We start from the raw sequence: 21,950 nt of genomic DNA, 5'->3' as shown, positions 1-21,950 counted from the left end.
AAATCAGCCCAGCAAAAGTATGCAAGCAAACATGCCCCGTAACACATCACTTTCAGTAGAGGAAAATAGCTCGGCTCGTCGGATTTATGCAAGTGAATCACATCGCCGAGTCAAGATGAAGAGAATACAAAAATCCATGCACTGATTTGCTTGATAACATTTCAAATGTTTCTCAGGATCATAGATCCAAAGATTACAGGCTGCCTGCATGAGAAACGAAATGAGACTACAAAATCAAGCTTCGGTTGCCTGCCTCAAGCTTCAACAGCAGAAAAAAGTTGGACATTCAGACGGAGCTTCAAAATTCAGACTACAGGTGCGATGAGCAGCACCCCGACCGCGAATCACCGTCGCATGACAGCAGCACGACGGCCGCTGAACCTCCGTCGCGGCCACCAAGTCACCGTCACGTCGGGAGCAGCTGCTGCGGGCGCCGAGTCGCCCATGCTAAGATAAGGGGGTATGTGAACAGAATTTTAAGTGGCTTGCTGGTAATTCCACTTTTGATCTCTGCCGTCCAGTATATCCATCTAATGGGCCACGGTGGAAGCTTTCTGATTTGCCCTGAATTTCAGTTTTCACCGGATACTTTGCCCTTCTTGAATTGCCAAAGCCATTTGCCTGCAAATATAAACACTTGGATTACTTAGGAAGATTAAAAATAAGATTCAATGGAGTAAAATGGTGGCGATTTATATTTTTTTACCTTCTAGTCACAGGCACTGGGATGGCTTGCAGTGTTGCCACAGTGAGCAGCAGCAACTTCTTCTTACTCTTCCTTTTGCTGTGAACACCACATCACAAATACTAGTGAAATTACATACAACAGTAACTGATAGAGAGGTTTGAGTGCCTTCTTTTTAACTCCATTGATTGGACAGGGCCAATTACACATTTTGAATCTTATTCTCGTTGCCCATGCGAGTCTTCTTCACTGGTGGTTTCCACTCTTGGACCTACATGTCAGTGGCTCTATCTCTCCTTGATAAGCAGCCCTAAACCTCTCCGATGAGAAAAGGTAAATAGTTAGGGTGTGTGTGGATAATGAGATAGACTTTCTCATGCTTTGTCTGTGAATTCATTGATTGCCAACAAAGCACAGTGAGGTCTCCAGCACCTCCATTCACCAAAAGTGTTTCCAGCACCAAGCATGCCTCCCCAAATGGATAATTGGAGGATACGGATGGTGTATATATTTTTAAGAGTGTCGAGAAACTTCTTACCATCAGCAAGTTTCATGGCATTGCACCCCCACCATTCAATATGCAAGACAGTAAAGATCCAGAGCCACTAGAGATAGCCATCAACAAATTCTGGAAGACAGTTCCAAATTTCTTGAGGTTCAGGAGTTCAGTAGCTAAAGAAACTCATGAACACAGGTTGGCGTTCCTTTTTTCTACTCCCTCCGTTCCTAAATATAAGTCTTTTTAGAGATTCCAACATGGACTACATACGGAGCAAAATGAGTGAATCTACACTCTAAAATACGTCTATATACATCCGTATGTAATCCATATAGAAATATCTAAAAGGATTTGTATTTAGGAACGGGGGGAGTATAAGGAAAGTAGAATATGGTATTTTGTTAAATTCACCTTCACCGGAGGGACAAGCGTGTCGTCCAGCATCTCATATATCTGTACTGCGTGTCAAAGCATTGTGTGTAGGACGAAATAAGCTTGACATCAAAGAGATCCGATTACCCTAAAAAATCAAATAGATCAATCAGCTGATGCAAGTTTGCAACTGCATCAACCAGCTCACACTGTTACAATCCTACTTCATCATCTGGGGGACAAGCGTGTCGTCCAGCATCTCGTACATCGCTTCCCACCGCGGATGCATCTGATCCTTGAGAAGAACATGCGGGTCCTTTGCATCCACCATTATCTGGCTAACCCCGGGTGTCCTCCATACCTGGCTCCCCTTCATGGCCTTATACGCCCCTGCCATCTCCTCCCACATCCCACCTGACGCAAACACACTCACCAGAACCGTGTAGTAGCCTCCCAAACCCGAACCAGAGGGACCGTCAGACTTTGGAAGAGCTTCCCCCACCATTGTTCATAAAGCGTCCCACCTTGGACGCTTACGCGGCAATGCGCCCTGGAGGCACGGCCTTTGTCGACGACACTGGCGTGGCTGCAGGCTGATAACGCGGCGATGAAGGTGGTCGAGCTGGGCTTGTATCCATGTTGCAACATCTGAGCACAGGCCTGCAGCGCGTAGGAGGCACGGCCATGGTTGGCGAAGGCCCGCATCATCGATGTCCATGTGACGGGATCCTTCTCTTGTAACATGTTGAAAACTTGCCAGGCAGAGTGCAGGTCACCGCTCCTTGAATACATGGTGAGCAGAGCGTTTCCTAAGGAGGTGTCTGACAGGAGACCTCGTGTGGTAGCCAAGCCATGGATTTGCCCAACTTCAACTGTGCTCTCGGATGTAAGCAAGACACTGATCAATGTAAATCTGTCAGGGGATACTGCTGACCCGAGCATGAGAAGAAATAAACGCATGACCTCGCTCTTGTGCTTGTTATTGGCATAGCCATGGATTATGGCATTCCAGCTCACCAGGTCCTTTGCGGGCATAGAATGGAACAATCTCTGAGCCTTGTACATCTGGCCAGCGTTGGCATAAGCAGTGATCATCGCATTCCATGCCGTGGCGTCCCTGTTTTCCGGCATTCTGTCAAAGAACTCTCGTGCCATCGAAACACGGCCGTTCTGCGCTAAGCCTGTGACCATCGTTGTCCAAGAAACAGCATTCCTATCTGGCATCCTCTCGAACAGCCGAACCGCCTCGTCCACGTTCCCAGCACGGAAGAAACCAGAGATCATTATGTTCCAGGAATACACGTTCCTCTGAGGCATCCTGTCGAACAGCTCCATGGCTTCCTGAAAGTGGCCATGGTCGGCATAGGCCCTAACCATGACCGTCCATGTGACCACGTTCCTCTCCGGCATCTGGTCGAACAGCTCCCTCGCCTCCCTCAGCATCCCGCTGCGCACGTACCCCTGTAACATCGCCGTCCATGAGACGAAGTCGCGGGCCGGCATCGCGTCGAACAGCCTGCGCGCCTCCCTCATCATCCCGCTGCGCACGTACCCCTGCAACATCGCCGTCCACGAGACGACGTCGCGGGCCGGCATCACCTCAAACAGACGGCGCGCCTCGTCGACGCGCCCGGCGCGGCAGTACCCTGAGACCATGCGGGTCCACGCGCCGACGCTCTTGACCGCCATTCCGTCGAACAGCCTGCGGGCGTGGTCGACGCGGCCGGCCTTGTAGTACCCGTCAAGCATCACGGTGTCGAGACGGAGGCCGCGGGCGGCCGTGGGCGCCGCGTGGAAGAGCGCCTCCGCGCGCGGGAGGTCTCCGCAGCTCAGGTGGAGTTCGATCAGGTTGGCGTAGGCGACGGCGTCCTCGTGCGGCGTTTCGTCGAACACCGCGCGGGCAGAGCGGCGGCCGCGGTGGGCGGGAAGGGCTGTGTACGGGCTGGGGTGGTTTGCCAGGGCGCCGTGGAGGCGGAGGAATGTGGTCTGGAGGAGCGACGGCCGGCGCCGCCGGCGAAGCGGCTGGAAGACGCGACCGAGGATCATGCTGTAAGGCGAACCTCTAATGGCGACGGTTTGTTTTGCAGATGACACCGGAATTTTATGCACGTTTAGAAAAATGGCCAACGCTCAGCGCCGGTCGACCGGCAGGACCGTCGGATCGGTTCCCTCTTGGGCCGTTAGATGGTCTCGCACCCAGCTGTTGGATCAGCATCACTCCCTCATCCACTCTTCTCCTCCTCTCGCGTGCCTCGCACCGCGAAGCCCTTCCCATGCTGTGCTTGTGCGCCCTCGTCCGGCTGTGTTGGTGCAGCATGTTCCTTGGCTCGCCACACTCGCAGTAGCCATAGCCAGCTTGAAGCACGTCGCTTGGCTGTTGCATCTTGTCGTCTCACCGGTTGTAGCATCACGTGTCGGAATGGTCCGATTGCAGCATTGATGGATCTTGGTTTTAGCACCTCGCGTCGCTGATTGAAGCATCGTACGTTGTCAGTTGTAGCATCGGTGTCCGCATGGCCAACACACATATTGAACTAGCCGACGCCTTTTGAACCAGGAAATTCTTCTTTTTGGAGCAGTCAAAAATCTTGAGGGTGATGTCTTTGGGTCGCAAACCATGGAGCCAAGAGAACTCTTATAAAAAGGCGGCCGCGCCATTACCAATGGATACGGGCGTGGCACCAACAAAAAGATCCTTGTCCCGCTCGTTGCAGGGTGATCCAAGCCCAATCCATGGTTTTGTTGGCTCAGTCGAAGCAAACCAAAGCCATTGCAGCATAAGGGCGAAAGCAAACTTCTCAAGATTGAGGATGCCGAGGCCACCGAGAAGTTTAGGATTACACACTCGTTCCCAATTCATGTTACATTTGCCTCTTGACACCTTGTCACAACCAACCCAAAGGTAGGCACAACGGAGCTTGTCAATATATTCCCAGATCTCGGCAGGAAACTCAAGCAGTGTCATGTGATTGATGGGGATTGTAGTGAGGACCGATTCGACCAAAATAGCACGACCAGCGGAAGCGGCACGCTTCCCGGGCCATAAAGTGAGCTTACTGGCAGCTTTGTCTTTCAGGTGTTGGAAATGGACAACTTTAAGATGAGTCACCGAAAGAGTTAGCCCAAGATATTTCACAGGGAAGACTGCTCTATTGGTTGGGAAGGACTGAAGGATGTCATCAAGGTCTACACCCCCACAATTGATTGGCAAGACACTACTTTTTTGATAGTACGTAATCAAACCAGTGTCCTCGCCGAAAGAGAGCAGGGTGAAAGCGAGAATCTGAATTTCATCCTTGACCGGGGCAATCGCCACTTCATCAACAGGGTTAGTAGGGGGGTTCTTCCTCCAATAAGGTGCAGCTTCCCTTGTGTCGTTGCCTTGCCGAGGATGTGGTGGAGCGGGTCGATGGCAAGGACAAAAAGCTGGGGGAGAGGGGTTCTTCCTCCAATCGGCTCCCCAGTAAACCCATTTAGCAACACCCTAAGAGGACGAGGAGAGGAGTGTCGAAACCCAATCTCGAAAGCGACTAGGGAAGGGAAGCCATTGTGACGCAACATGTCAATGAGGAAATCCCATCTCACCGAGTCAACCTTTTTCTTGATGTCAAGCTTGAAGGGCAAGGTTGGTGATTTGTTGCAATGCAGCCGCCTGTCGAGGTTCCCAACGTACACAAATTTATCATGTATACTTCTCTTTCTTGATGAATGCACTAAGCACTAAGAGCTGAGTAGATGAAGTTATTCATGTGTGTGTGTGGGGGGGGGGGGGGGGGGGGAGAGGTGAGAGACCAACATCTTGGCAATGATTTTAGTAATGTCATGAATGATGCTTTTTGGTCTGTACCGAGATTGTTAGAGTTGTGTCGAATAGTGTGTACAAGTTAGGTTACAGTTGGACTCTGAGTTGTATTGTGTTTAGATAGGATATGGAGTCGTGTCCTAATAGGACACTTGTATCCTAGGCCTCTCATATATAGCGGGGGTAGACACACGATGTGACCTATGCCAAAATAATAGCACCGGAACGCAGGGAAAGCCGGCGGTATGTGCCGGTGTCCAGGGCGACCGGATACGGTATTGTAGCGGTGTCATGCATGGAAGGAGCGCCCATAGTCAGGCCCCGGGGATGTAGCCATATCAGTGAACCTCGTTAACAAATCTCGGTGTCGTGCTCGTGTGATTGCTTGATCCTTGGATGATCAACGATATGCCTCGGATTTATTCTAACAGAGATATCTTCAACACCGTCTTTTTTGGGGATGTGAGCAGATTGACAGAATTGAGCCAATGAAAACTGATCACATGCAAGTTTGAGAAGCGGTTGACAACCATGAGGATTTTCGGTTTGACAATAAGACCTTAAACAACGCACCAATGAACCCATCGGAGCCCGATGCCTTGTCTCCTGAAAGGTAAAAAAACAACAGACTTAACTACCTCCTCCGAGGCTCGGGAATACAACCCCAATTAAATCGTTTTGCCTAGGCACCCCTTTTTTCATGACGGTTGAGACATGCCTCTAGACAATAACCTTCTTGTGCTCATGGATAGTAACCCACCTAGGGCCATGCTTGAACGGTGTATACTTTTTCTTCTACTTCTATGATTGATTCAGAGGTCGAAATGTTTAGTGTTTGCGTCGCCCTTCTTCAGATTAATAATTCTGAAGCATTGCCCATTGCAAGCACTCTTAAAAATGGCTAAACCAAGCACTCTTCTTTCGAGTCTTTTCTTGAGATCCCGCTCATCCATATAAAAGCACTCTTTTTTTTTCTGTTGGGCCATATCGAGGTGAAGGATGACCTCAAGAGCCATGCGCAGCTGCACTAGTGTTGGAGAAGATGGTTTTGCTCCAAGCGCGAAGCCGCTGGCTAGTCTTCTTGAGCTTGTGAAAAAGAAGCTGGCAAGGACCAGGTTGGGTGGAAGCTTCATTCCAAGCTTTTTGCACCACAAGCTTGAATCCAGGCATCTTGGTCCCAAAATTCTCAAATTAAGCAGACAGCTACAAGTGCAAGCTACATCTCATAACCGGGTTGTGCATCCTATATAAGGACATGCACTCGACTATTACCATAGTTCAGATGTGGTTATTGAACTTTAAAAGACGTCGTGTACAATCGTACAGATTTTTTATGAAATAGATTTTTGTCTCGCTTTATATTATTAAGCAACGCAGTCAAAAGATACAAAGATCGCGGTAATCGTATCGCCACATAAACCATCTGGATGATATATTAGATGACACGTCAGATAGTGGTTTCACAGGCACCAAGATTGCTAAATAAATTAAAAATGTAACGAAAACAAAAGGTAAAAATGCAAGCACAGAAACTATGTAGCCCAAGATAAACTATGAAACATGAATTTTATTTCTTTATTCACGAAGCAAAACTTTGAAACGACCAGCAAAATGCAAAATCGATAATAAATAATCCAGAAACCAGATAAATTCTACCCACACTCAATAGATACAGATGGATGAAATATGAATTACAGCCGAAGAGAGACCCTTTTTTTCTTCCATGGAAAATATTGTAATAAGCATAATCTGAAATAATAATAAAATTAAGCAAACTGAAGGCAAGATCGACTGATGATGGCATGGCGTATGCAGAGAGGCGACGGCGTCTAGACGTAGGCGTGCTTCTCCAGCAGCTTGAGCACCTCCTCCTGGCTGTTGAGCCTCGCCACGTCGATGGCCGTCTTCCCGTCCAGGTTCTGCAGCGTCCTGCATTTCCACCATGATCGAGCTCCATCGTCAGTACTTAGATTACTATGTCAGCGAGCAAGCAGAAGCAGGTGATGTGATCATGCATGGCGGCGGCGCGGGAGATGAGATCGACGGCTACTCACACGGAGGCGCCGTGGTCGACGAGCAGCGCCACGCACTCCTTGCGGCCGTAGCCGGCGGCGTAGTGGAGCGCGGTGTTCTTGTTCTTGTCCACGGCGTCCGCGGCGGCGCCGGCCTCCAGCAGCGCCTGCGCGCACCCGAGCTCGCCGTAGCCGCACGCGAAGTGCAGCCCCCGCCGCCCCTCCGAGTCCTCCTCGTCCTTGTCCACGCCGTCGGCCAGCGCCTTCTTCAGCCCCTCCACGTCGCCCACGCTCGCCGTCTGGTGGATGATAGATTCCTCCTCGTACTCCCCTTCCTCGCCGGCAGCAACCTCTTCCTCCTCTGCCTCGGCTTCAGCTCCGGTGGCGGCGCCAGACGGGCCCACCCCCATTGCCCGGCCGAACTTCTGCAGCGCCTCCGGGTCGTTCCAGTACCTGACAGAATACCAGACGATATCAAGATTGGTCGACCGCCATTGACGATGCCGCGGAAGGAATGTTGAGGCGGCCGGGGAGCGGCGAGAAGGAGACGGTTACTTCATCATGGCGGCGGGGCCGCCGGACTCGATCTCGTCGAGGATGGGCTTGAGGGAGGGGTCGTCCTTCATGCGGGCGACGCGGGCCTCGAGCTGCTCCTTCTGGGCGGGGTTGGTGAGGCCGCCCAGGACGGAGGACATGGCCGGGTCCTGCATCAGCGCGCTGCCCAGCCGCTCCGCCATGGCCACGAACTGCGGGTTCTGCATCAGCTGCTGCATCGTCGACACGTACTTCTGCGGGTCCAGCGCCGCCGCCACCTCCTGCGGCGACCGCGCGGACGCCGACGCCGCCGGCGCCGGCGCCACCGTCTTCTGCAGCTGCTCCGCCATCTCGCTGAATGACGGGTCCTTGGCGATCTGCTCCGCCATCTCCTTGATGCTCGGGTCCTGCAGTGCACGCCATGCCACAAAATTCAGGATTCAAATTTGCTCCGTGAAATCGAAGCAAATTAGCAACCGATTCAAATTTGTATCTCATGCTTGAAATGAGCAGAGCAAAACAGAGTATTGCAAATTCTGCAGAAACTGTAAAATGCTTCAGTGTAGCTTTGATTACGTTGAGCAAGTTCATCATGGTGGAGAAGTCGAAGGGGCTGGCCGGAGCACCCGCCCGGCGCGCCGCCGTAGCCGCAGGCGGCCGCCGCTGCCCCTCCGCCGCCGCAGCCGCCGGGGAAGGCTCCTCCTCGGCCTTAACGCTTGTTTTCTCCTCTGCCGGCGCCGCAGCCGCCGGGGAAGGCTCCTCCACGGCCTTAACGCTTGTCTTCTCCTCCGCCGGCGCCGCCGCCGCCACGGGGGAAGGCTGCTCCACGGCCTCGACGACGCTCGTCTTCTGCTCCTCTGCCCAAACAATCCACAAGCAAAGCTTAATTTCTCCATCATCTCCCCAATTCTTCCCGCCACAAGAAACCGACCGAGTAATCACGCAAGAAGGAAGCTGGAAAACATGTGGCTCCTGACCTTGAGTGGTGGCCATGTCGAGCGACGGCGGCAGTGGAGACGACGCCGGCGTTGGCACTGTGCTCACGCAGACGGTGGTGGAGAGGATGACGATGATGGGGAAGATGATAAGGTGGTGGTGATGGATGGAGAGGAGAGAGTGCGACCAACCAACCAAAGCCAACCAGCCGGTCTCCTTTTCCCGGTGTATTTTTCGCCCGGCGGTTTATATAGGAACGCTTGGCCGACTAATGTTTGGACACATCACTTTGATTTACAACAACAGTAGATCTTTCTAGAAGTGCCAGGTGTGAGACCTCAAAGGCAAGAATGTTTACTTACCACAAGAAAAGAACTTATTTCTATGCATTCCATGAGATTATAAAGAAAATCATGCTTTCATATTGCCGCATAAACCAAACCGGGCTTTCATATTGCCGAGTCGAAAACGAATTGCTTTCTTATTTCTCAAGCGACTCGGAAAAACCTCATGACCTAAAAATGTCTTATAGAAGTTTATAAAGAAGGTATTTAAAAATTATGGCAAACAAGACAACACGAAATGGGATTTTCCTTTCCCTCGAGCTAAGGGGGCTACGGCAAAGTTCTCCCCTCATAGCTCCATTGGCCACCTCCTGGATTCTCCTCCCCTCTGCCTGCCAATCCGGCGGCTGGGTTAGGGTGTCTCGCCATATGTGCGCGGCAGCGAGAGCTGGTTTAGGCACTATAGAATGATTCAATGGCGGCGACTACCTCTCTAGAGCGTTGGCCCTTAGGGCCACGTGCATGAAGACTTCTCCGCAGTGGCGAATCTTGAAGGAAAATCAAGGACAAGCTCAAAGTTAACGGTGTGAAAACAAAACCGCCAACCCTCCATTCTTTTGTTGAAAGAAGGTTAGAATTGCCATAATACTACTGGGAACGTATACTATTAACTACTAATTTCTTTTTTGCATTGCTGGAGGGCAGGCTCAAGCCTATTAAAGCCCACCCAGTTGATTCGCCACTGCTTCCCGGTTGTCATCAACAAGTTCAGCTGGCTCCGGTATAGTCTGCGGCTCGTTTTATTGACGGTAGTGGTCACTCGGTAGTCCAGAGACCTCGGTGCAATTTTTATTATATTTGAGGTACTTTGTACTTTCCTTGAACTTTGATAATAGATCTGGGTATTCATGAAAAATAAAGACCATATAAAATGGATAAAAAGGATAAGGAGTTTCCGGTATGATGAATATGAAATTTTCAAGTCGATTAAGCCCTAGTCACTCCTGGAAAATATACATGGGCTCGATCTTATAAGCCGATCGAGGAGGTTGATTTAAGTTAAGCTACACCAATAAGATTGAGCTGCTTTCGGAAGAAACACATCCCATTTTACACGGAATATAGTCATCTTTTGTACTAATCTTAGTTTAAATTAAGTGTTGAATTTAGATGCCATGTTGTAGAAACCTCTAGAATTTTGGTTGCTTGCTGTGTGGTGCATCCGTGCATGGTACCTTTAGCAACAACTTTGTTTATGGTGGTGGGGGCGACCAGGAGGAGCCATGCTTGCACCCCATGCGAATCCAACCAACCAGCTACAGAGAAGGATCGACAGACAGGGGATGGATGCCGATAACAAATGTGCGGATGCAATAGCCTCTCTTAGAAACCATTGCTATCGCTACAAGATACTCCCTCTGTCCCAAAAATTAGTACAAAATTGAGTCATCTATTTTGAAACGGAACGAGTACATTCATACACGGTTTTCACACCGCGTCGACAATGATATTATTCATCTTCAGAGGAACATTCTAGTCTTCGAGACATTCCCGCAATTTCTGCGGAATCACAAATTAACGGATCCGAGTAGTTTGTCTGGAAATTAAATCATTTAGCAATTTGCTTAAGAGATTGTTATTTAGCAATCTCAACACTGCGAGGCCAACAATAAAATAAACTCACAAAATCAAAATGGAAAGCAGAAGAGACCGCCGACGTGACACATCAGACAGAATCACAGCGTGTGACGTGTCCTTTTATCGGCGGACAGGTTGGCACATCTGGGGAGCTGGAGTAACCAACTGAATTATGCAATATGCCACCTGTCAAGTTCCAGTGGACAACTAATAAGTACTCCCTCCGTTCCAAAATATAATGCTTCCTCTATTCCCGTGCATCAACTTTGATCATAAATTTAACCAACGAGACCAACTGCAGCGGGAGCAAAAGTTATACCAGTAAATTCGTATTCAAAAGAAATTTCCAGTTATATAATTTTTTCTCCCGCCACAGTTGGTCTCGTTGGTTAAATTTATTGTCAAAGTTGGACCTCAGGAAGCGCGGGCACACTATATTTTGGAATGGAGGGAGTAACTGAGAGTTTGAGATTCAGACCACACAACACAAGCTTTTTGGGCTTGAGAGCAGGTGGAGGTTTCTTTCATCTGAGACTCTCACTTGGACATTATATCTCCAGATGCTTTGTACTTTCAAATGTACCAACAGAACCAAGACACTTGCATTGCCAACAAACAAAAAATGCTAAGGAGAGGAAAGGAAACCATTCGGTAACAGTTTTCGACGTACGTGAGATTTCTCGTGTACTTCTCCACAGAGCAAGGGCAAAACATTCAAACTAGGGAGACCTGTAGATGCATCAAAAAGTGCAGATGTTGCTGAGGCCTCCTCTGGAACTCTCCGTTGATGCATCCCATGTGTGTGAACAAAGAAACTTCATAGAACCTGATGCGCCCGTGTTTCGCGAGCTCGCAACAAAAATGGCGATTGATCCGCTGCGCCAAGAATCCACGTGTTGGCTGTTTCCATCAGTATTTGTGTATCGCGACGTTGAGGTCCGATGAGATGGAGGTCAAAACTGGGAAGGTCTGGTGCCAAACGGCCTTGAAGACCCGCTTCTGATGAGCCTGCACCGACTGGCAGGGCTTCTGGCCTTGGTACCTTATGTCGAAGATATGGATCACAGGGTCTGCTGACCCAGATGATAAGTACCAGCCGTCCGGAGACCACGACTGGTTTATCAGGGCTGACTGGGACTCGCTGCTCGTTTGCTTCCAACCGATCGCGTGAACCTCGGTCTGCCTCAGCCTGATGTCAAACAAGCGGAGCTGCCTGCCTGGCGACCTGTTAGAAACAAGAGAGATTTAGTTTGCAGCACCAACATCCAAAAGGCACAGAGGGAACAGATTGCACCCAGGACTGCAAATGAGAAACATACAATTGCACCCAGGACTGCAAATGAGAAACATACAAAGGATCTTATGCAGTGAGGTTTTAGGTGCGAAATGGAACCCAATAATCAGAAGCAACATTAGAAGCCCACTTACCCTGTTTGTACCATGTATAGGTTGAAATCAGTTGGATTTAGTAACACGCTCAAGCATTTGCTATCAATCAGGTTCTTGTACTCTGCCCTTTCAGCTGAGACATCATATGATATTATCCTCTTGTCCATTCCGACTGATATTATTGTTTTTCTCTGTTGCAATCCGGCAACACCCATGACAGCAGAAGAATGCAGATCCCTGTGCACTTTCTTGTGGTTCCATGAATCGTCTTTCTCTTGCCAGAGCATGACAGCATGGTCACTTCCACCAGTCATAAAGCATGTATCAGACCAGGGCATGAAATTTATGTTGTTTATGATTCCCTTGGTATGAGGCTTCGCTTGCAGGAAAGTAACTTTCTTCTGTTTCATGGGAAAGATCATGAAAGAACATTTTAGTAATGTTGAAAGTAACTCATCTGTTATCCAAAAGAAACAACATGAAAGCATAATTGCGTGGTACAAATGACTGCATGGGTTCTTGAAAGCTTTTACTCCCTCCGTTCCTAAATACAAGTCTTTTTAGAGATTCCAATATGAACTACATACGGAGCAAAATGAGTGAATCTATACTCTAAAATACATCTATATACATCCGTATGTAGTCCGCATTGAAATCTCTAAAAAGACTTATATTTAGGAACGGAGGGTGTACATGACATAACAACAGATCACATTGGGTCACTGAAGCATCCACATATAAATGGCAGAGTAAAATAAACATAGCCGCATAATCACACTAACGGAACTATTTATTATTGCAATGGTTATAAATTCGATGTATCCAATGTATTGCCGTACCTAATTTGAGAGCAATGGTTATAAATTCGATGTACTGCTGTGTCAGCAGCAATTATTATTGCACAAAGGAGAGGTAGAAATTCAGGGTATTTGGTGGATATGAAAACAGGAGTAACTTAAAAGGGCACCTACCAATTCCTATCTAACCTGATTTAATTTAAAATAACAAAATATTCTGATTCAAAATGCACAGATATAAATTCTGGTATTAAAACACTCCTTCACATGTGAGTGTTTCTAGCTAAAATGATATTTGATGGATCTGAACTGCCCATGAAACCAATCCAGTTCACTGTAACAGTGTTATTTTATAACCACAAAACCTTGTAATGGATGATAATAGATGGAATGCGTTGTGCTACTTCAAGGTTTAAACAGAGTTCTTACTTGTCCTGATGTGTTAAGATTCATCATTGAAACCTGGGTGTCACCACCATCAGCAGTATATACGGCAAAAATTGTGTCACCATCTGGATGCCAAGCTACATCCTCAGGCCACCTTTGCTTTGAAGAAAAGCAATTTGTAGTGCTAAGCAAAGAGATGGATGGCCTGCAAGTACAAATATTCTAATTCAAAGCATGCTTAAATAAAACAAAAAAACATGCAGCTCCAGAGCCATATGAATTAATTCTCCAGACTATAAGAGGTTGCATGCACCAGCTTCCCATGCAATGTTTCAAGTGATGAACATCATAGTGTGTCATCTTCCGCGAAAATACTGCTACTGCAGAAGGCAATGCATAAGTAGGCAATGCATACAATAAAAATCAGAAGCTTGCTAATTTCATATTGCTACAACAAAACATTATCAATTGATAGTTATCTTTTCCCCATTGACACATAAAATTAATACGATATGAGGTACATGGACTCAAAATATTATTATTTCATGATACCAATAGTATATGAATCTGTCATGTGAATAAATTACATACCATGTTGGAGTTAAATCTAATATATAGGAGACCGCATCAGGGCACGTTGAAGGAGTGATGGGGAAATTTGGCTGTAATGCCATGTAGGTGTTTCTTATGTCACTTGGTAAAAATGTTAACACAGCCCACTGGCTGCATCTTAGGATACAAACCTAAGATACTGGGTTTAATATCCCGGTGTTGTGAAAGTGTATGAAGTGAGGCAGGGCACGAACAATGCAGGAGAGCACCAGCCAATTTACCTGGCTTTTGTACCGAGGAATAAAACACGCAAACAGATGCTAAATGGCTAAATTTTGCAATAAAAGCATGTTTACTTCATAAAAACTTAGCATGTGAGCTTCGTAAATAAAATACAGAATCTGCATAAACAATACAATCACTAGCATGTATTGGCTTAGCATTAATATGACAATTGGCTTAGCATTAATATGACAATGTGGGGAGTGCAAACCATTGCCTACAGCTCAAGTTGGCAGCAAATGTAGTATTATATGGCGAATCTTTCACTAACTACTGCCTAGTCTGCATGAAGGCATTTAGAAATTATGGCTTTTAATTTTAGCAAATGCATCTTCTATCTCCAGGCAAACATAGTACTTTTATTGACTTCATTATGACTATAATAATGCCGTCATGCCTCATGTCTACGGAACCCTTGTAGTTAGCCATGTATGCAGTTCATAGCCTTATCCATGTGTCAGTTTTCTATGTACGCGCTCTGTTGCTGGAACAAGTGACATGGTACCAGGGGTCTCATTAGTTCAGGACCACCCTTTTGTTACAGTTTCAGCAGTTGACAAAGTTTTCCACTTATCGTTGTGGGCTGGCAAGTGGGACAACCTATGACATTAGCTACGGTTGTGTGTCACGTGAACATCCATGCCACGTTGGAGTTAAATCCAATATATATGACGCCATTTCATTGGCCTGTTAAAGGAGTGACGGGGAAATTTGGCCATAATGTCATGTAGGTATTTCTTATGTCACTTGGTAAAAATGTTGACACATTCTTGGCAGCCAGCCAACCAGCAACAAACCTAAGATGTTGGGTTTAATATTTCGGTGTAGTGGAAGTGTATGAGGTGAGGCAGGACACAGACAATGCAACAGAGCATCAGCCAGCGTACCTGGCTTTTGTACCGATGAACAAAACACGCAAACAGATGCTAAATTGCTAAATTTTGCAATAAAAGCATCTGAGCTTCATGAAAACTTAGCATGCGAACTCCATAACTAAGATACAGAATCCGCATACACAATACAGTCACTGGCATGTATTTATGCTAGCTTAGCATCAATATGACCATGTGGGGAGTACAAACCATTGCCTATGGCTCTTGTTGGCAGCAAATGCAATATTATGTGGCAAAATTTCACTAACTACTGCCTAGTCTGCATGAAGACATATAGAAATTATGGATTTTAATTTTAGCAAATGCATCTTCTACCTCCAAGCAGACATAGTACTTTTCTTGACTTCATTATGACTATAATGGTGTCACATACTTATTCTAACTTTATTTTCCACTAGAAGTTGAAACAAGTAACCCTATCTCCAATATGTTTTGGGAGTCAAGTAACAATTCGCAGAAATAAAGGTGACATATATCATTAAGAGAAACGAGGTAATATGAGGCTTACCCACTTGACTGTACTTGCCACAGAGTCACCATTCCATCCAATGCACTGCATCACAAGGAAAAATGAGACCAAAGTTTCTACTTCGAGCAGAAGTTAAGGAAATTTAACAGATGTTACAGTTCTTATATGTCGTTACATAGTTTACTCTGCAACATATAAGTGGAGATGAATTATTGACCAAAAATCAACCATTTCCCTAAGAAAATAAGTGTAGCCATGCCAACAGCGGTTTCACCCTTGTACACTTTTCCCCAGTTTATGACTATATGTTGCCTAACATTAGACACCAAGACATTTAAAAAGATCAGGACTTATTGGTGTTATGTGGTTACTAGCCTGCACCACTCCCATTCATCAGTTTTCAAGTCAGGCAACTTTTTGACAAAGATTGTTCAGCAAATGAGGCAGAACTCGACAAATTTAGTTTTGTCCGCCAGTGCATTAATGTTAGGTAATCGGTATTGTATTTATTATAGCCAGTCAGGCATACTAGTACCTTGTAACGACAAGCTGGTCATCAGCAGGGCACAGCTCAAGACACCTAAGCTTCCTCTTGTGCTGGCTGGAAACCAGAGTTCCACCGTAGAACTTAAGCGTCGTCGGCGCAGATGACTTCTTGACGCTCTGAACCAAGTTCTGATGTTCTCTCTGCACTGCAAACCAGGAAAACAGAACCAGGCTTGCATCATCATGCATATCGACGGAGATCGAATTCTATTAGGTAAACTGCTGCCCTAGAACGGACGAGCGGCGGGAAGTACCGATCTCTCGCTTGGGCTTCTTCTCGGCCTTCCTCTGCGGCGCCTGCACCAAAGACGGCGACGATGACGATGGGGACTTCTTCGGTACGGGCAAAGTGGGCCGCGGGGCTGGACGGCTGTGGCCTGCCCCCGGGATGACGAGCTGCGGCCTCGCCTGCGGTGCGGGGGGCTTCTGGCTCTGCACCGACGGCTTGGGGGGCTCCCTCTGGCTCGGAGGCGGCGTCCTGCGATCCGGCACGGCGGCCTTCTGGACGGGCGGCGGCGGCGGAGGCGGGTGGTTCCGATCGGGGGCGCGGCCTCGGTGCCGGGCGAGCCTCGACCGCGTCTCGGCCAGCTTCTTCTCAGCGGCTTCCAGCTGCGGACGCGAGGATCGATCTTTCATCACCAAGAACCAAAGGGGGGAGGGGACTGGACGAAGGAGCGGGGAGGGGACGGGCGTACCTTGAGCTTGTAGCGCTCGACCTCGCGCTCGTGGTGGGCGATGAGCGCGAGCACGGCCTCCTCCGGGAGCTCGCCGTCGTCGTCCTCCCCGTCCGGCGGCGGCGCCCGGCTGGCGCTGGCGGGGGGTCTGGGCGCGGAGCCGTTGGCGGGGGAGGGGTGGCGGGACCAGCCGTCGTCCTTCTCCAGTTTGGGCCTCTTCATCGGCGGCGCGTCGCCTCCCATCGCGCCGGCGCCGGCGGAGGGGACGAGGGGATGGGGGAGGGTGCACGCGCGCCGCCTACCTCCGTCTCTCCCTCTCTCTGTCTCCTCCGTGTGTTCGTGGGCCGCAGCCGCTACCGCGAGAGTGGTGGAGTAGTACTATCCTGACCTCCTGGCGGGCTGGGCACCAACCGCAAACAACACTTTATTTCGGTACATGGGCCGAGCAATGCACGGCTCGCACAGTCACCATTTCTTCTTCTTTTTATATAACTGTATATAAAACTGATCTTCACTAAAAATATATATTAGTATGAGAATTCATATTTACTGCATGCTAAATTAGTACTGCATAGATTTTTTTAACATAGAAAAAAGGCATGCCCTGAAAATGTAAGTATTCATGTGTACCAAAACAAGCGCCCATGCATCGGGAAGGAAATGTTTGTGTATTGGAACAAAGATGTTCAGATATTTCTAACACAAAAAAAAGGGATGTTCATGTATGTGAGAAGAGATGTCCATATAGTATTTAGAAAATAAACTTGTTTATGGCATGGAAATAAAAATATATAGATTTGTTTCCAAGTAAATTGTTTGTGTATCGTGGAAACATATTCATGTATTTTTCAAAAAGGAAACCAAACTAATAACTGGAAACTAAAATATAAGTAGGTTTTGTAAAAATAATGTTCATGTGTCAAAATGTGATCTGAGTGGATGCGAAAAAGGACTTCCATATGTAGCAAACTAGACGTTCATGTATTTAACAAAACATGCATTGGTATAAAGAATAAAAGAAGGAAATAAAACAGACTGTAAATAAATAGAAATAATAAATGTTTAGATACTAACAAAAAAATATTTACATTATTAAATGATTTTTTAATGTTTTCTTTTTTACTTCTTTCTGGTTGCTTTATTGATGTGAATACATGGACTTTTTTTAGATACACATATGTTTATTTTGGAGCCCATAAAAATATTTTTGAGTGCATGACCATTTTCTCTAAAAGTACACAAATGTTCTGTTGGAAATATAAGGATTTTTAATGATAGCGAGGAATGATTGTTTTGAAATTTTCAATATACATTAGTATGGAACAAAAATTACATACAACACAAACTGTTTTTTTACATGAAGAGTGGCGTAAACATTTTTTTAATAAACATGAACAAATCTCTCAAGTCATATGAAATACAATTTAATTTTGAGATGAATTTGTTGACATTTGAAAGTCATTTGAATATATTTTTATGTAATTTAATATCATTTAAATGTTGTGTCGTGTTTCACTTGCAAATGTCCACCACACCCGACTCCTCCTGCATGACGGTGACCGTCTCCAGCTCCAACGCAATGGTGGACTGTGAAATGGGCAGGAATTAGGGGGTGGGATCGCGGCGAGCAGGGCAGGGAGAGAGTGCGAACGGGCGGGCTTTCGCCTGAAGAAGTGGTGTGAATGCCCAAATGTGTGGGCTTTGCCTTGGGTTTGGCTGGGTCTAGAGTATCAGACACCTCCATGGCAGAGATCTAGACGCCCGCATTAGTGGAAAAAGTGCTAGTCATAACTTTCGTTAGTGGCGCGCCATTTTCAACCAACGCCAAGACTATTTTTTTTTTCAAATAGTGGTGGTGTTGGCTTATTTGGTACGATATTACTAGGGCATAGTGGTGGCGTTGGAATATAGTTGAACGTCACAGGTATATAGGTCCCATAGATAGTAGAAGGCGTAATATAGTGTTGCTGTGCTATAACATGGAACGCCGGCACAGTTATGTTTAGTTGTGGTGTGCCATGGGTTGCCATGTCTGCACTATCTGAGGTGGGGTGTAATGTTTGGAATTATTTTTATTTATAATTATTTATTGCTAATTGATTAGCATGGAACAACAACATTATTATTTTGTCAATGTAAACATTCTTATATCATATTTTGAGACTTCAATTTTTTTTCCTTTCTATTTTTTAGGTGGTGATCATTTTTATATTATATTGTAGTTTACTTTTATTTTTGAAATTACTTTTATTTGCAACTATTTATTCTTAATTGATTGAAATGTGTTTAATAATATTATTTTGCCAATGTGAACATTATTATACTATATTTTGAGACATCATTTTTTCCTTTTTATTTGTTGGTAGGTGGTGATCATTTTATTAAATTTATATTATTTTAATTGGAAATTATAACATTTAATAAAATATTTGGTATTTTAATTGTTTTATTAAATTAAGAATATTGTTCTGAATTTTATTAAAGTACTATTATTATTTTTAGTCTTTTATTTTTTAAGTAAAATAGAAACTATATTGTTTTTATTAAAGTAAGTAATATTTATGCTTGGCTAAATTTGCCTTTTTTGCATATTGAGCCCAGCCGACAATTATTAGGAGACAGTGGGGGTCAAAATCAAGGGGGCAACGGCCACCTCACTCCCCCCTCTCTCTCTCTGCCCCGCGCATGTTCTCTTTCTCGTTCCCCTTTCTTCTGTCGACGTCAACACTCCGATTCCGGTGGTGAGGTAACAACTAATCTTTCTCTCCCTCTCCCTCTCTCTCTCTCTCTCTCTCTCTCTCTCTCTCTCTTCCTCCCTCCCTCCCTCCCTCCCTCTCTCTCTCGTCGGTCGTTGCCATTTGATTTGATTTGATTTTGATTTGCATCGCTAGGGTTTCAGCGACGGCGTCAGCAGAAACGACCGATTGCTAGGGTTCACCCCCCTCCACCTTCATCCACTCCACAACATTGACTACAAATCATCGGTGAGTTCATCCCCTCCACCTTCTTTTGCTTTCTACAAAATTATCGGTGAGTTCATCCCCTCCCGGTTTGATTTGCATCGCTAGGGTTTTAGTTTCGTAGTGATTTGACTAGGCCAAATTGAATTAGATGTTGGGGATCGTAGCAGAAATTTAAAATTTTCTACGCATCACCAAGATCAATCTATGGAACAATCTAGCAACGAAGGGAAGGGGAGTGCATCTACATACCCTTGTAGATCGCTAAGCGGAAGCGTTGCAAGAACGCGGATGAGGTAGTCGTACTCGTGGCAATTCAGATCGCGGTCGATTCCGATCTAAGCGCCGAACAACAGCGCCTCCGCGTTCAACACACGTGCAGCCCAGTGACGTCTCCCATGCCTTAATCCAGCAAGGAGAGAGGGAGAGGTTGGGGAAGACTCCGTCCAGCAGCAGCACGACGGCGTGGTGGTGGTGGAGGAGCGCGGTACTCCAGCAGGGCTTCGCCAAGCACTACGAGAGACGAGGAGGGAGAGAGGTAGGGCTGCGCCTTGGGAGAGAGAGACTCGTGTGTTAGGCAGCCCCAAAACCTCCATTATATATAGGGGGAGGGGAGGGGCTGCGCCCCCACCTAGGTTTCCCTCCCTAGGGGTGGCGGCAGCCCCCAGATCCCATCTGGGTGGCGGCCAAGGGGGAGAGAGGGAGGCGCACCTAGGGTGGGCCTTAGGGCCCATCTGCCCCTAGGGTTTGCCCCCTCTCCTCTTGAGGGCGCCTTGGGCCTTGGTGGGAGGCGCCCTAGCCCACCTAGGGGCTGGTCCCTTCCCACTCTTGGCCCACGAAAGCCTCCGGGGCTGGTGGCACCTCCCGATGGACCCCCGTAACCCTTCCGGTGGTCCCGATACATTACCGGTGATGCCCGGGACACTTCCGGTGGCCAAATCCACACTTCCTATATGTCAATCTTTACCTCCGGACCATTCCGAAACTCCTCGTGACGCCCGGGATCTCATCCAGGAGTCTGAACAACATTCAGTAACCGCATACATACTTTCCCTATAACCCTAGCGTCATCGAACCTTAAGTGTGTAGACCCTACGGGTTCGGGAATCATGCAGACATGACCGAGACATCTCTCTGGTCAATAACCAACAGCGGGATCTGGATACCCATGTTGGCTCCCACATGTTCCACGATGATCTCATCGGATGAACCACGATGTCAATGATTCAATCAATCCCGTATACAATTCCCTTTGTCTACTGGTATGATACTTGCCCAAGATTCAATCGTCGGTATCCCCATACCTTGTTCAATCTCGTTACCGGCAAGTCTCTTTACTCGTTCCGTAACACATCATCCCGTGATCAACTCCTTGGTCACATTGTGCACATTATGATGATGTCCTACCGAGTGGGCCTAGAGATACCTCTCTGTTACACGGAGTGACAAATCCCAGCCTCGATTCGTGCCAACCCAACAGACACTTTCGGAGATACCCGTAGTGCACCTTTATAGCCACCCAGTTACGTTGTGACATTTGGTACACCCAAAGCATTCCTACGGTATCCGAGAGTTGCACAATCTCATGGTCCAAGGAAATGATACTTGACATTAGAAAAAGCTTTAGCATACGAACTACACGATCTTGTGCTAGGCTTAGGATTGGGTCTTGTCCATCACATCATTCTCCTAATGATGTGATCCCGTTATCAACGACATCCAGTGTCCATGGTCAGGAAACCGTAACCATCTATTGATCAACGAGCTAGTCAACTAGAGGCTTACTAGGGACATGGTGTTGTCTATGTATCCACACATGTATCTGAGTTTCCTATCAATACAATTCTAGCATGGATAATAAACGATTATCGTGAACAAGGAAATATAATAATAACTAATTTATTATTGCCTCTAGGGCATATTTCCAACAGTCTGCCACTTGCACTAGAGTCAATACTCCAGTTCACATCGCTACGTGATTAACACTCAAGGTCACATCGCCATGTGACTAACACCCAAAGAGTTTACTAGAGTCAACTATCTAGTTCACATTACCATGTGATCAACACTCAATGAGTTCTGGGTTTGATCATGTTATGCTTGTGAGAGATGTTATAGTCAACGGGTCTGCAACAATCAGATCCGCATGTATTTCGCAAAACTTTATGTCATATCGTAGATGCTGCTACCACGTTCCACTTGGAGCTATTCCAAATGGTTGCTCCATTATACATATCCG

The 21,950-nt window shown here is 46.9% G+C and overlaps 3 protein-coding genes across 3 annotated transcripts; all 3 read right to left on the bottom strand.

Annotated features, from left to right (window-relative positions):
- Nucleotides 1-122: 122 nt before the first annotated feature.
- On the bottom strand, nucleotides 123-3,775 carry LOC125553201 (uncharacterized). The gene is made up of 2 exons (XM_048716998.2): nucleotides 707-3,775; nucleotides 123-621 (listed from the first exon to the last, which is right to left on the bottom strand). Exon 1 carries the CDS (start codon nucleotides 3,600-3,602, stop codon nucleotides 1,986-1,988), a length of 1,617 nt encoding a protein of 538 aa, XP_048572955.2. The 5' UTR covers nucleotides 3,603-3,775; the 3' UTR covers nucleotides 123-621; nucleotides 707-1,985.
- A 3,130-nt stretch (nucleotides 3,776-6,905) lies between these two features.
- On the bottom strand, nucleotides 6,906-9,102 carry LOC125553202 (ankyrin repeat domain-containing protein 2A-like). Its single transcript, XM_048716999.1, has 5 exons — nucleotides 8,882-9,102; nucleotides 8,481-8,761; nucleotides 7,926-8,311; nucleotides 7,413-7,823; nucleotides 6,906-7,287 (listed from the first exon to the last, which is right to left on the bottom strand). Exons 1-5 carry the CDS (start codon nucleotides 8,895-8,897, stop codon nucleotides 7,188-7,190), a joined length of 1,194 nt encoding a protein of 397 aa, XP_048572956.1. The 5' UTR covers nucleotides 8,898-9,102; the 3' UTR covers nucleotides 6,906-7,187.
- Nucleotides 9,103-11,274: 2,172 nt separating this feature from the next.
- On the bottom strand, nucleotides 11,275-17,118 carry LOC125553203 (transducin family protein / WD-40 repeat family protein). Its single transcript, XM_048717000.2, has 7 exons — nucleotides 16,773-17,118; nucleotides 16,332-16,686; nucleotides 16,067-16,223; nucleotides 15,571-15,615; nucleotides 13,378-13,540; nucleotides 12,191-12,552; nucleotides 11,275-11,987 (listed from the first exon to the last, which is right to left on the bottom strand). The coding sequence occupies exons 1-7, from the start codon at nucleotides 16,992-16,994 to the stop codon at nucleotides 11,672-11,674; spliced, it is 1,620 nt and encodes a 539-aa protein (XP_048572957.2). The 5' UTR covers nucleotides 16,995-17,118; the 3' UTR covers nucleotides 11,275-11,671.
- Between the last annotated feature and the right edge of the window lie 4,832 nt (nucleotides 17,119-21,950).

Source organism: Triticum urartu, chromosome 4A (assembly GCF_056163025.1).
Source record: "Triticum urartu cultivar PI428250 chromosome 4A, HENAU_Tu73, whole genome shotgun sequence".
NCBI lineage: Eukaryota > Viridiplantae > Streptophyta > Magnoliopsida > Poales > Poaceae > Triticum > Triticum urartu.
This window is presented reverse-complemented; position numbering and strand designations above follow the sequence as displayed.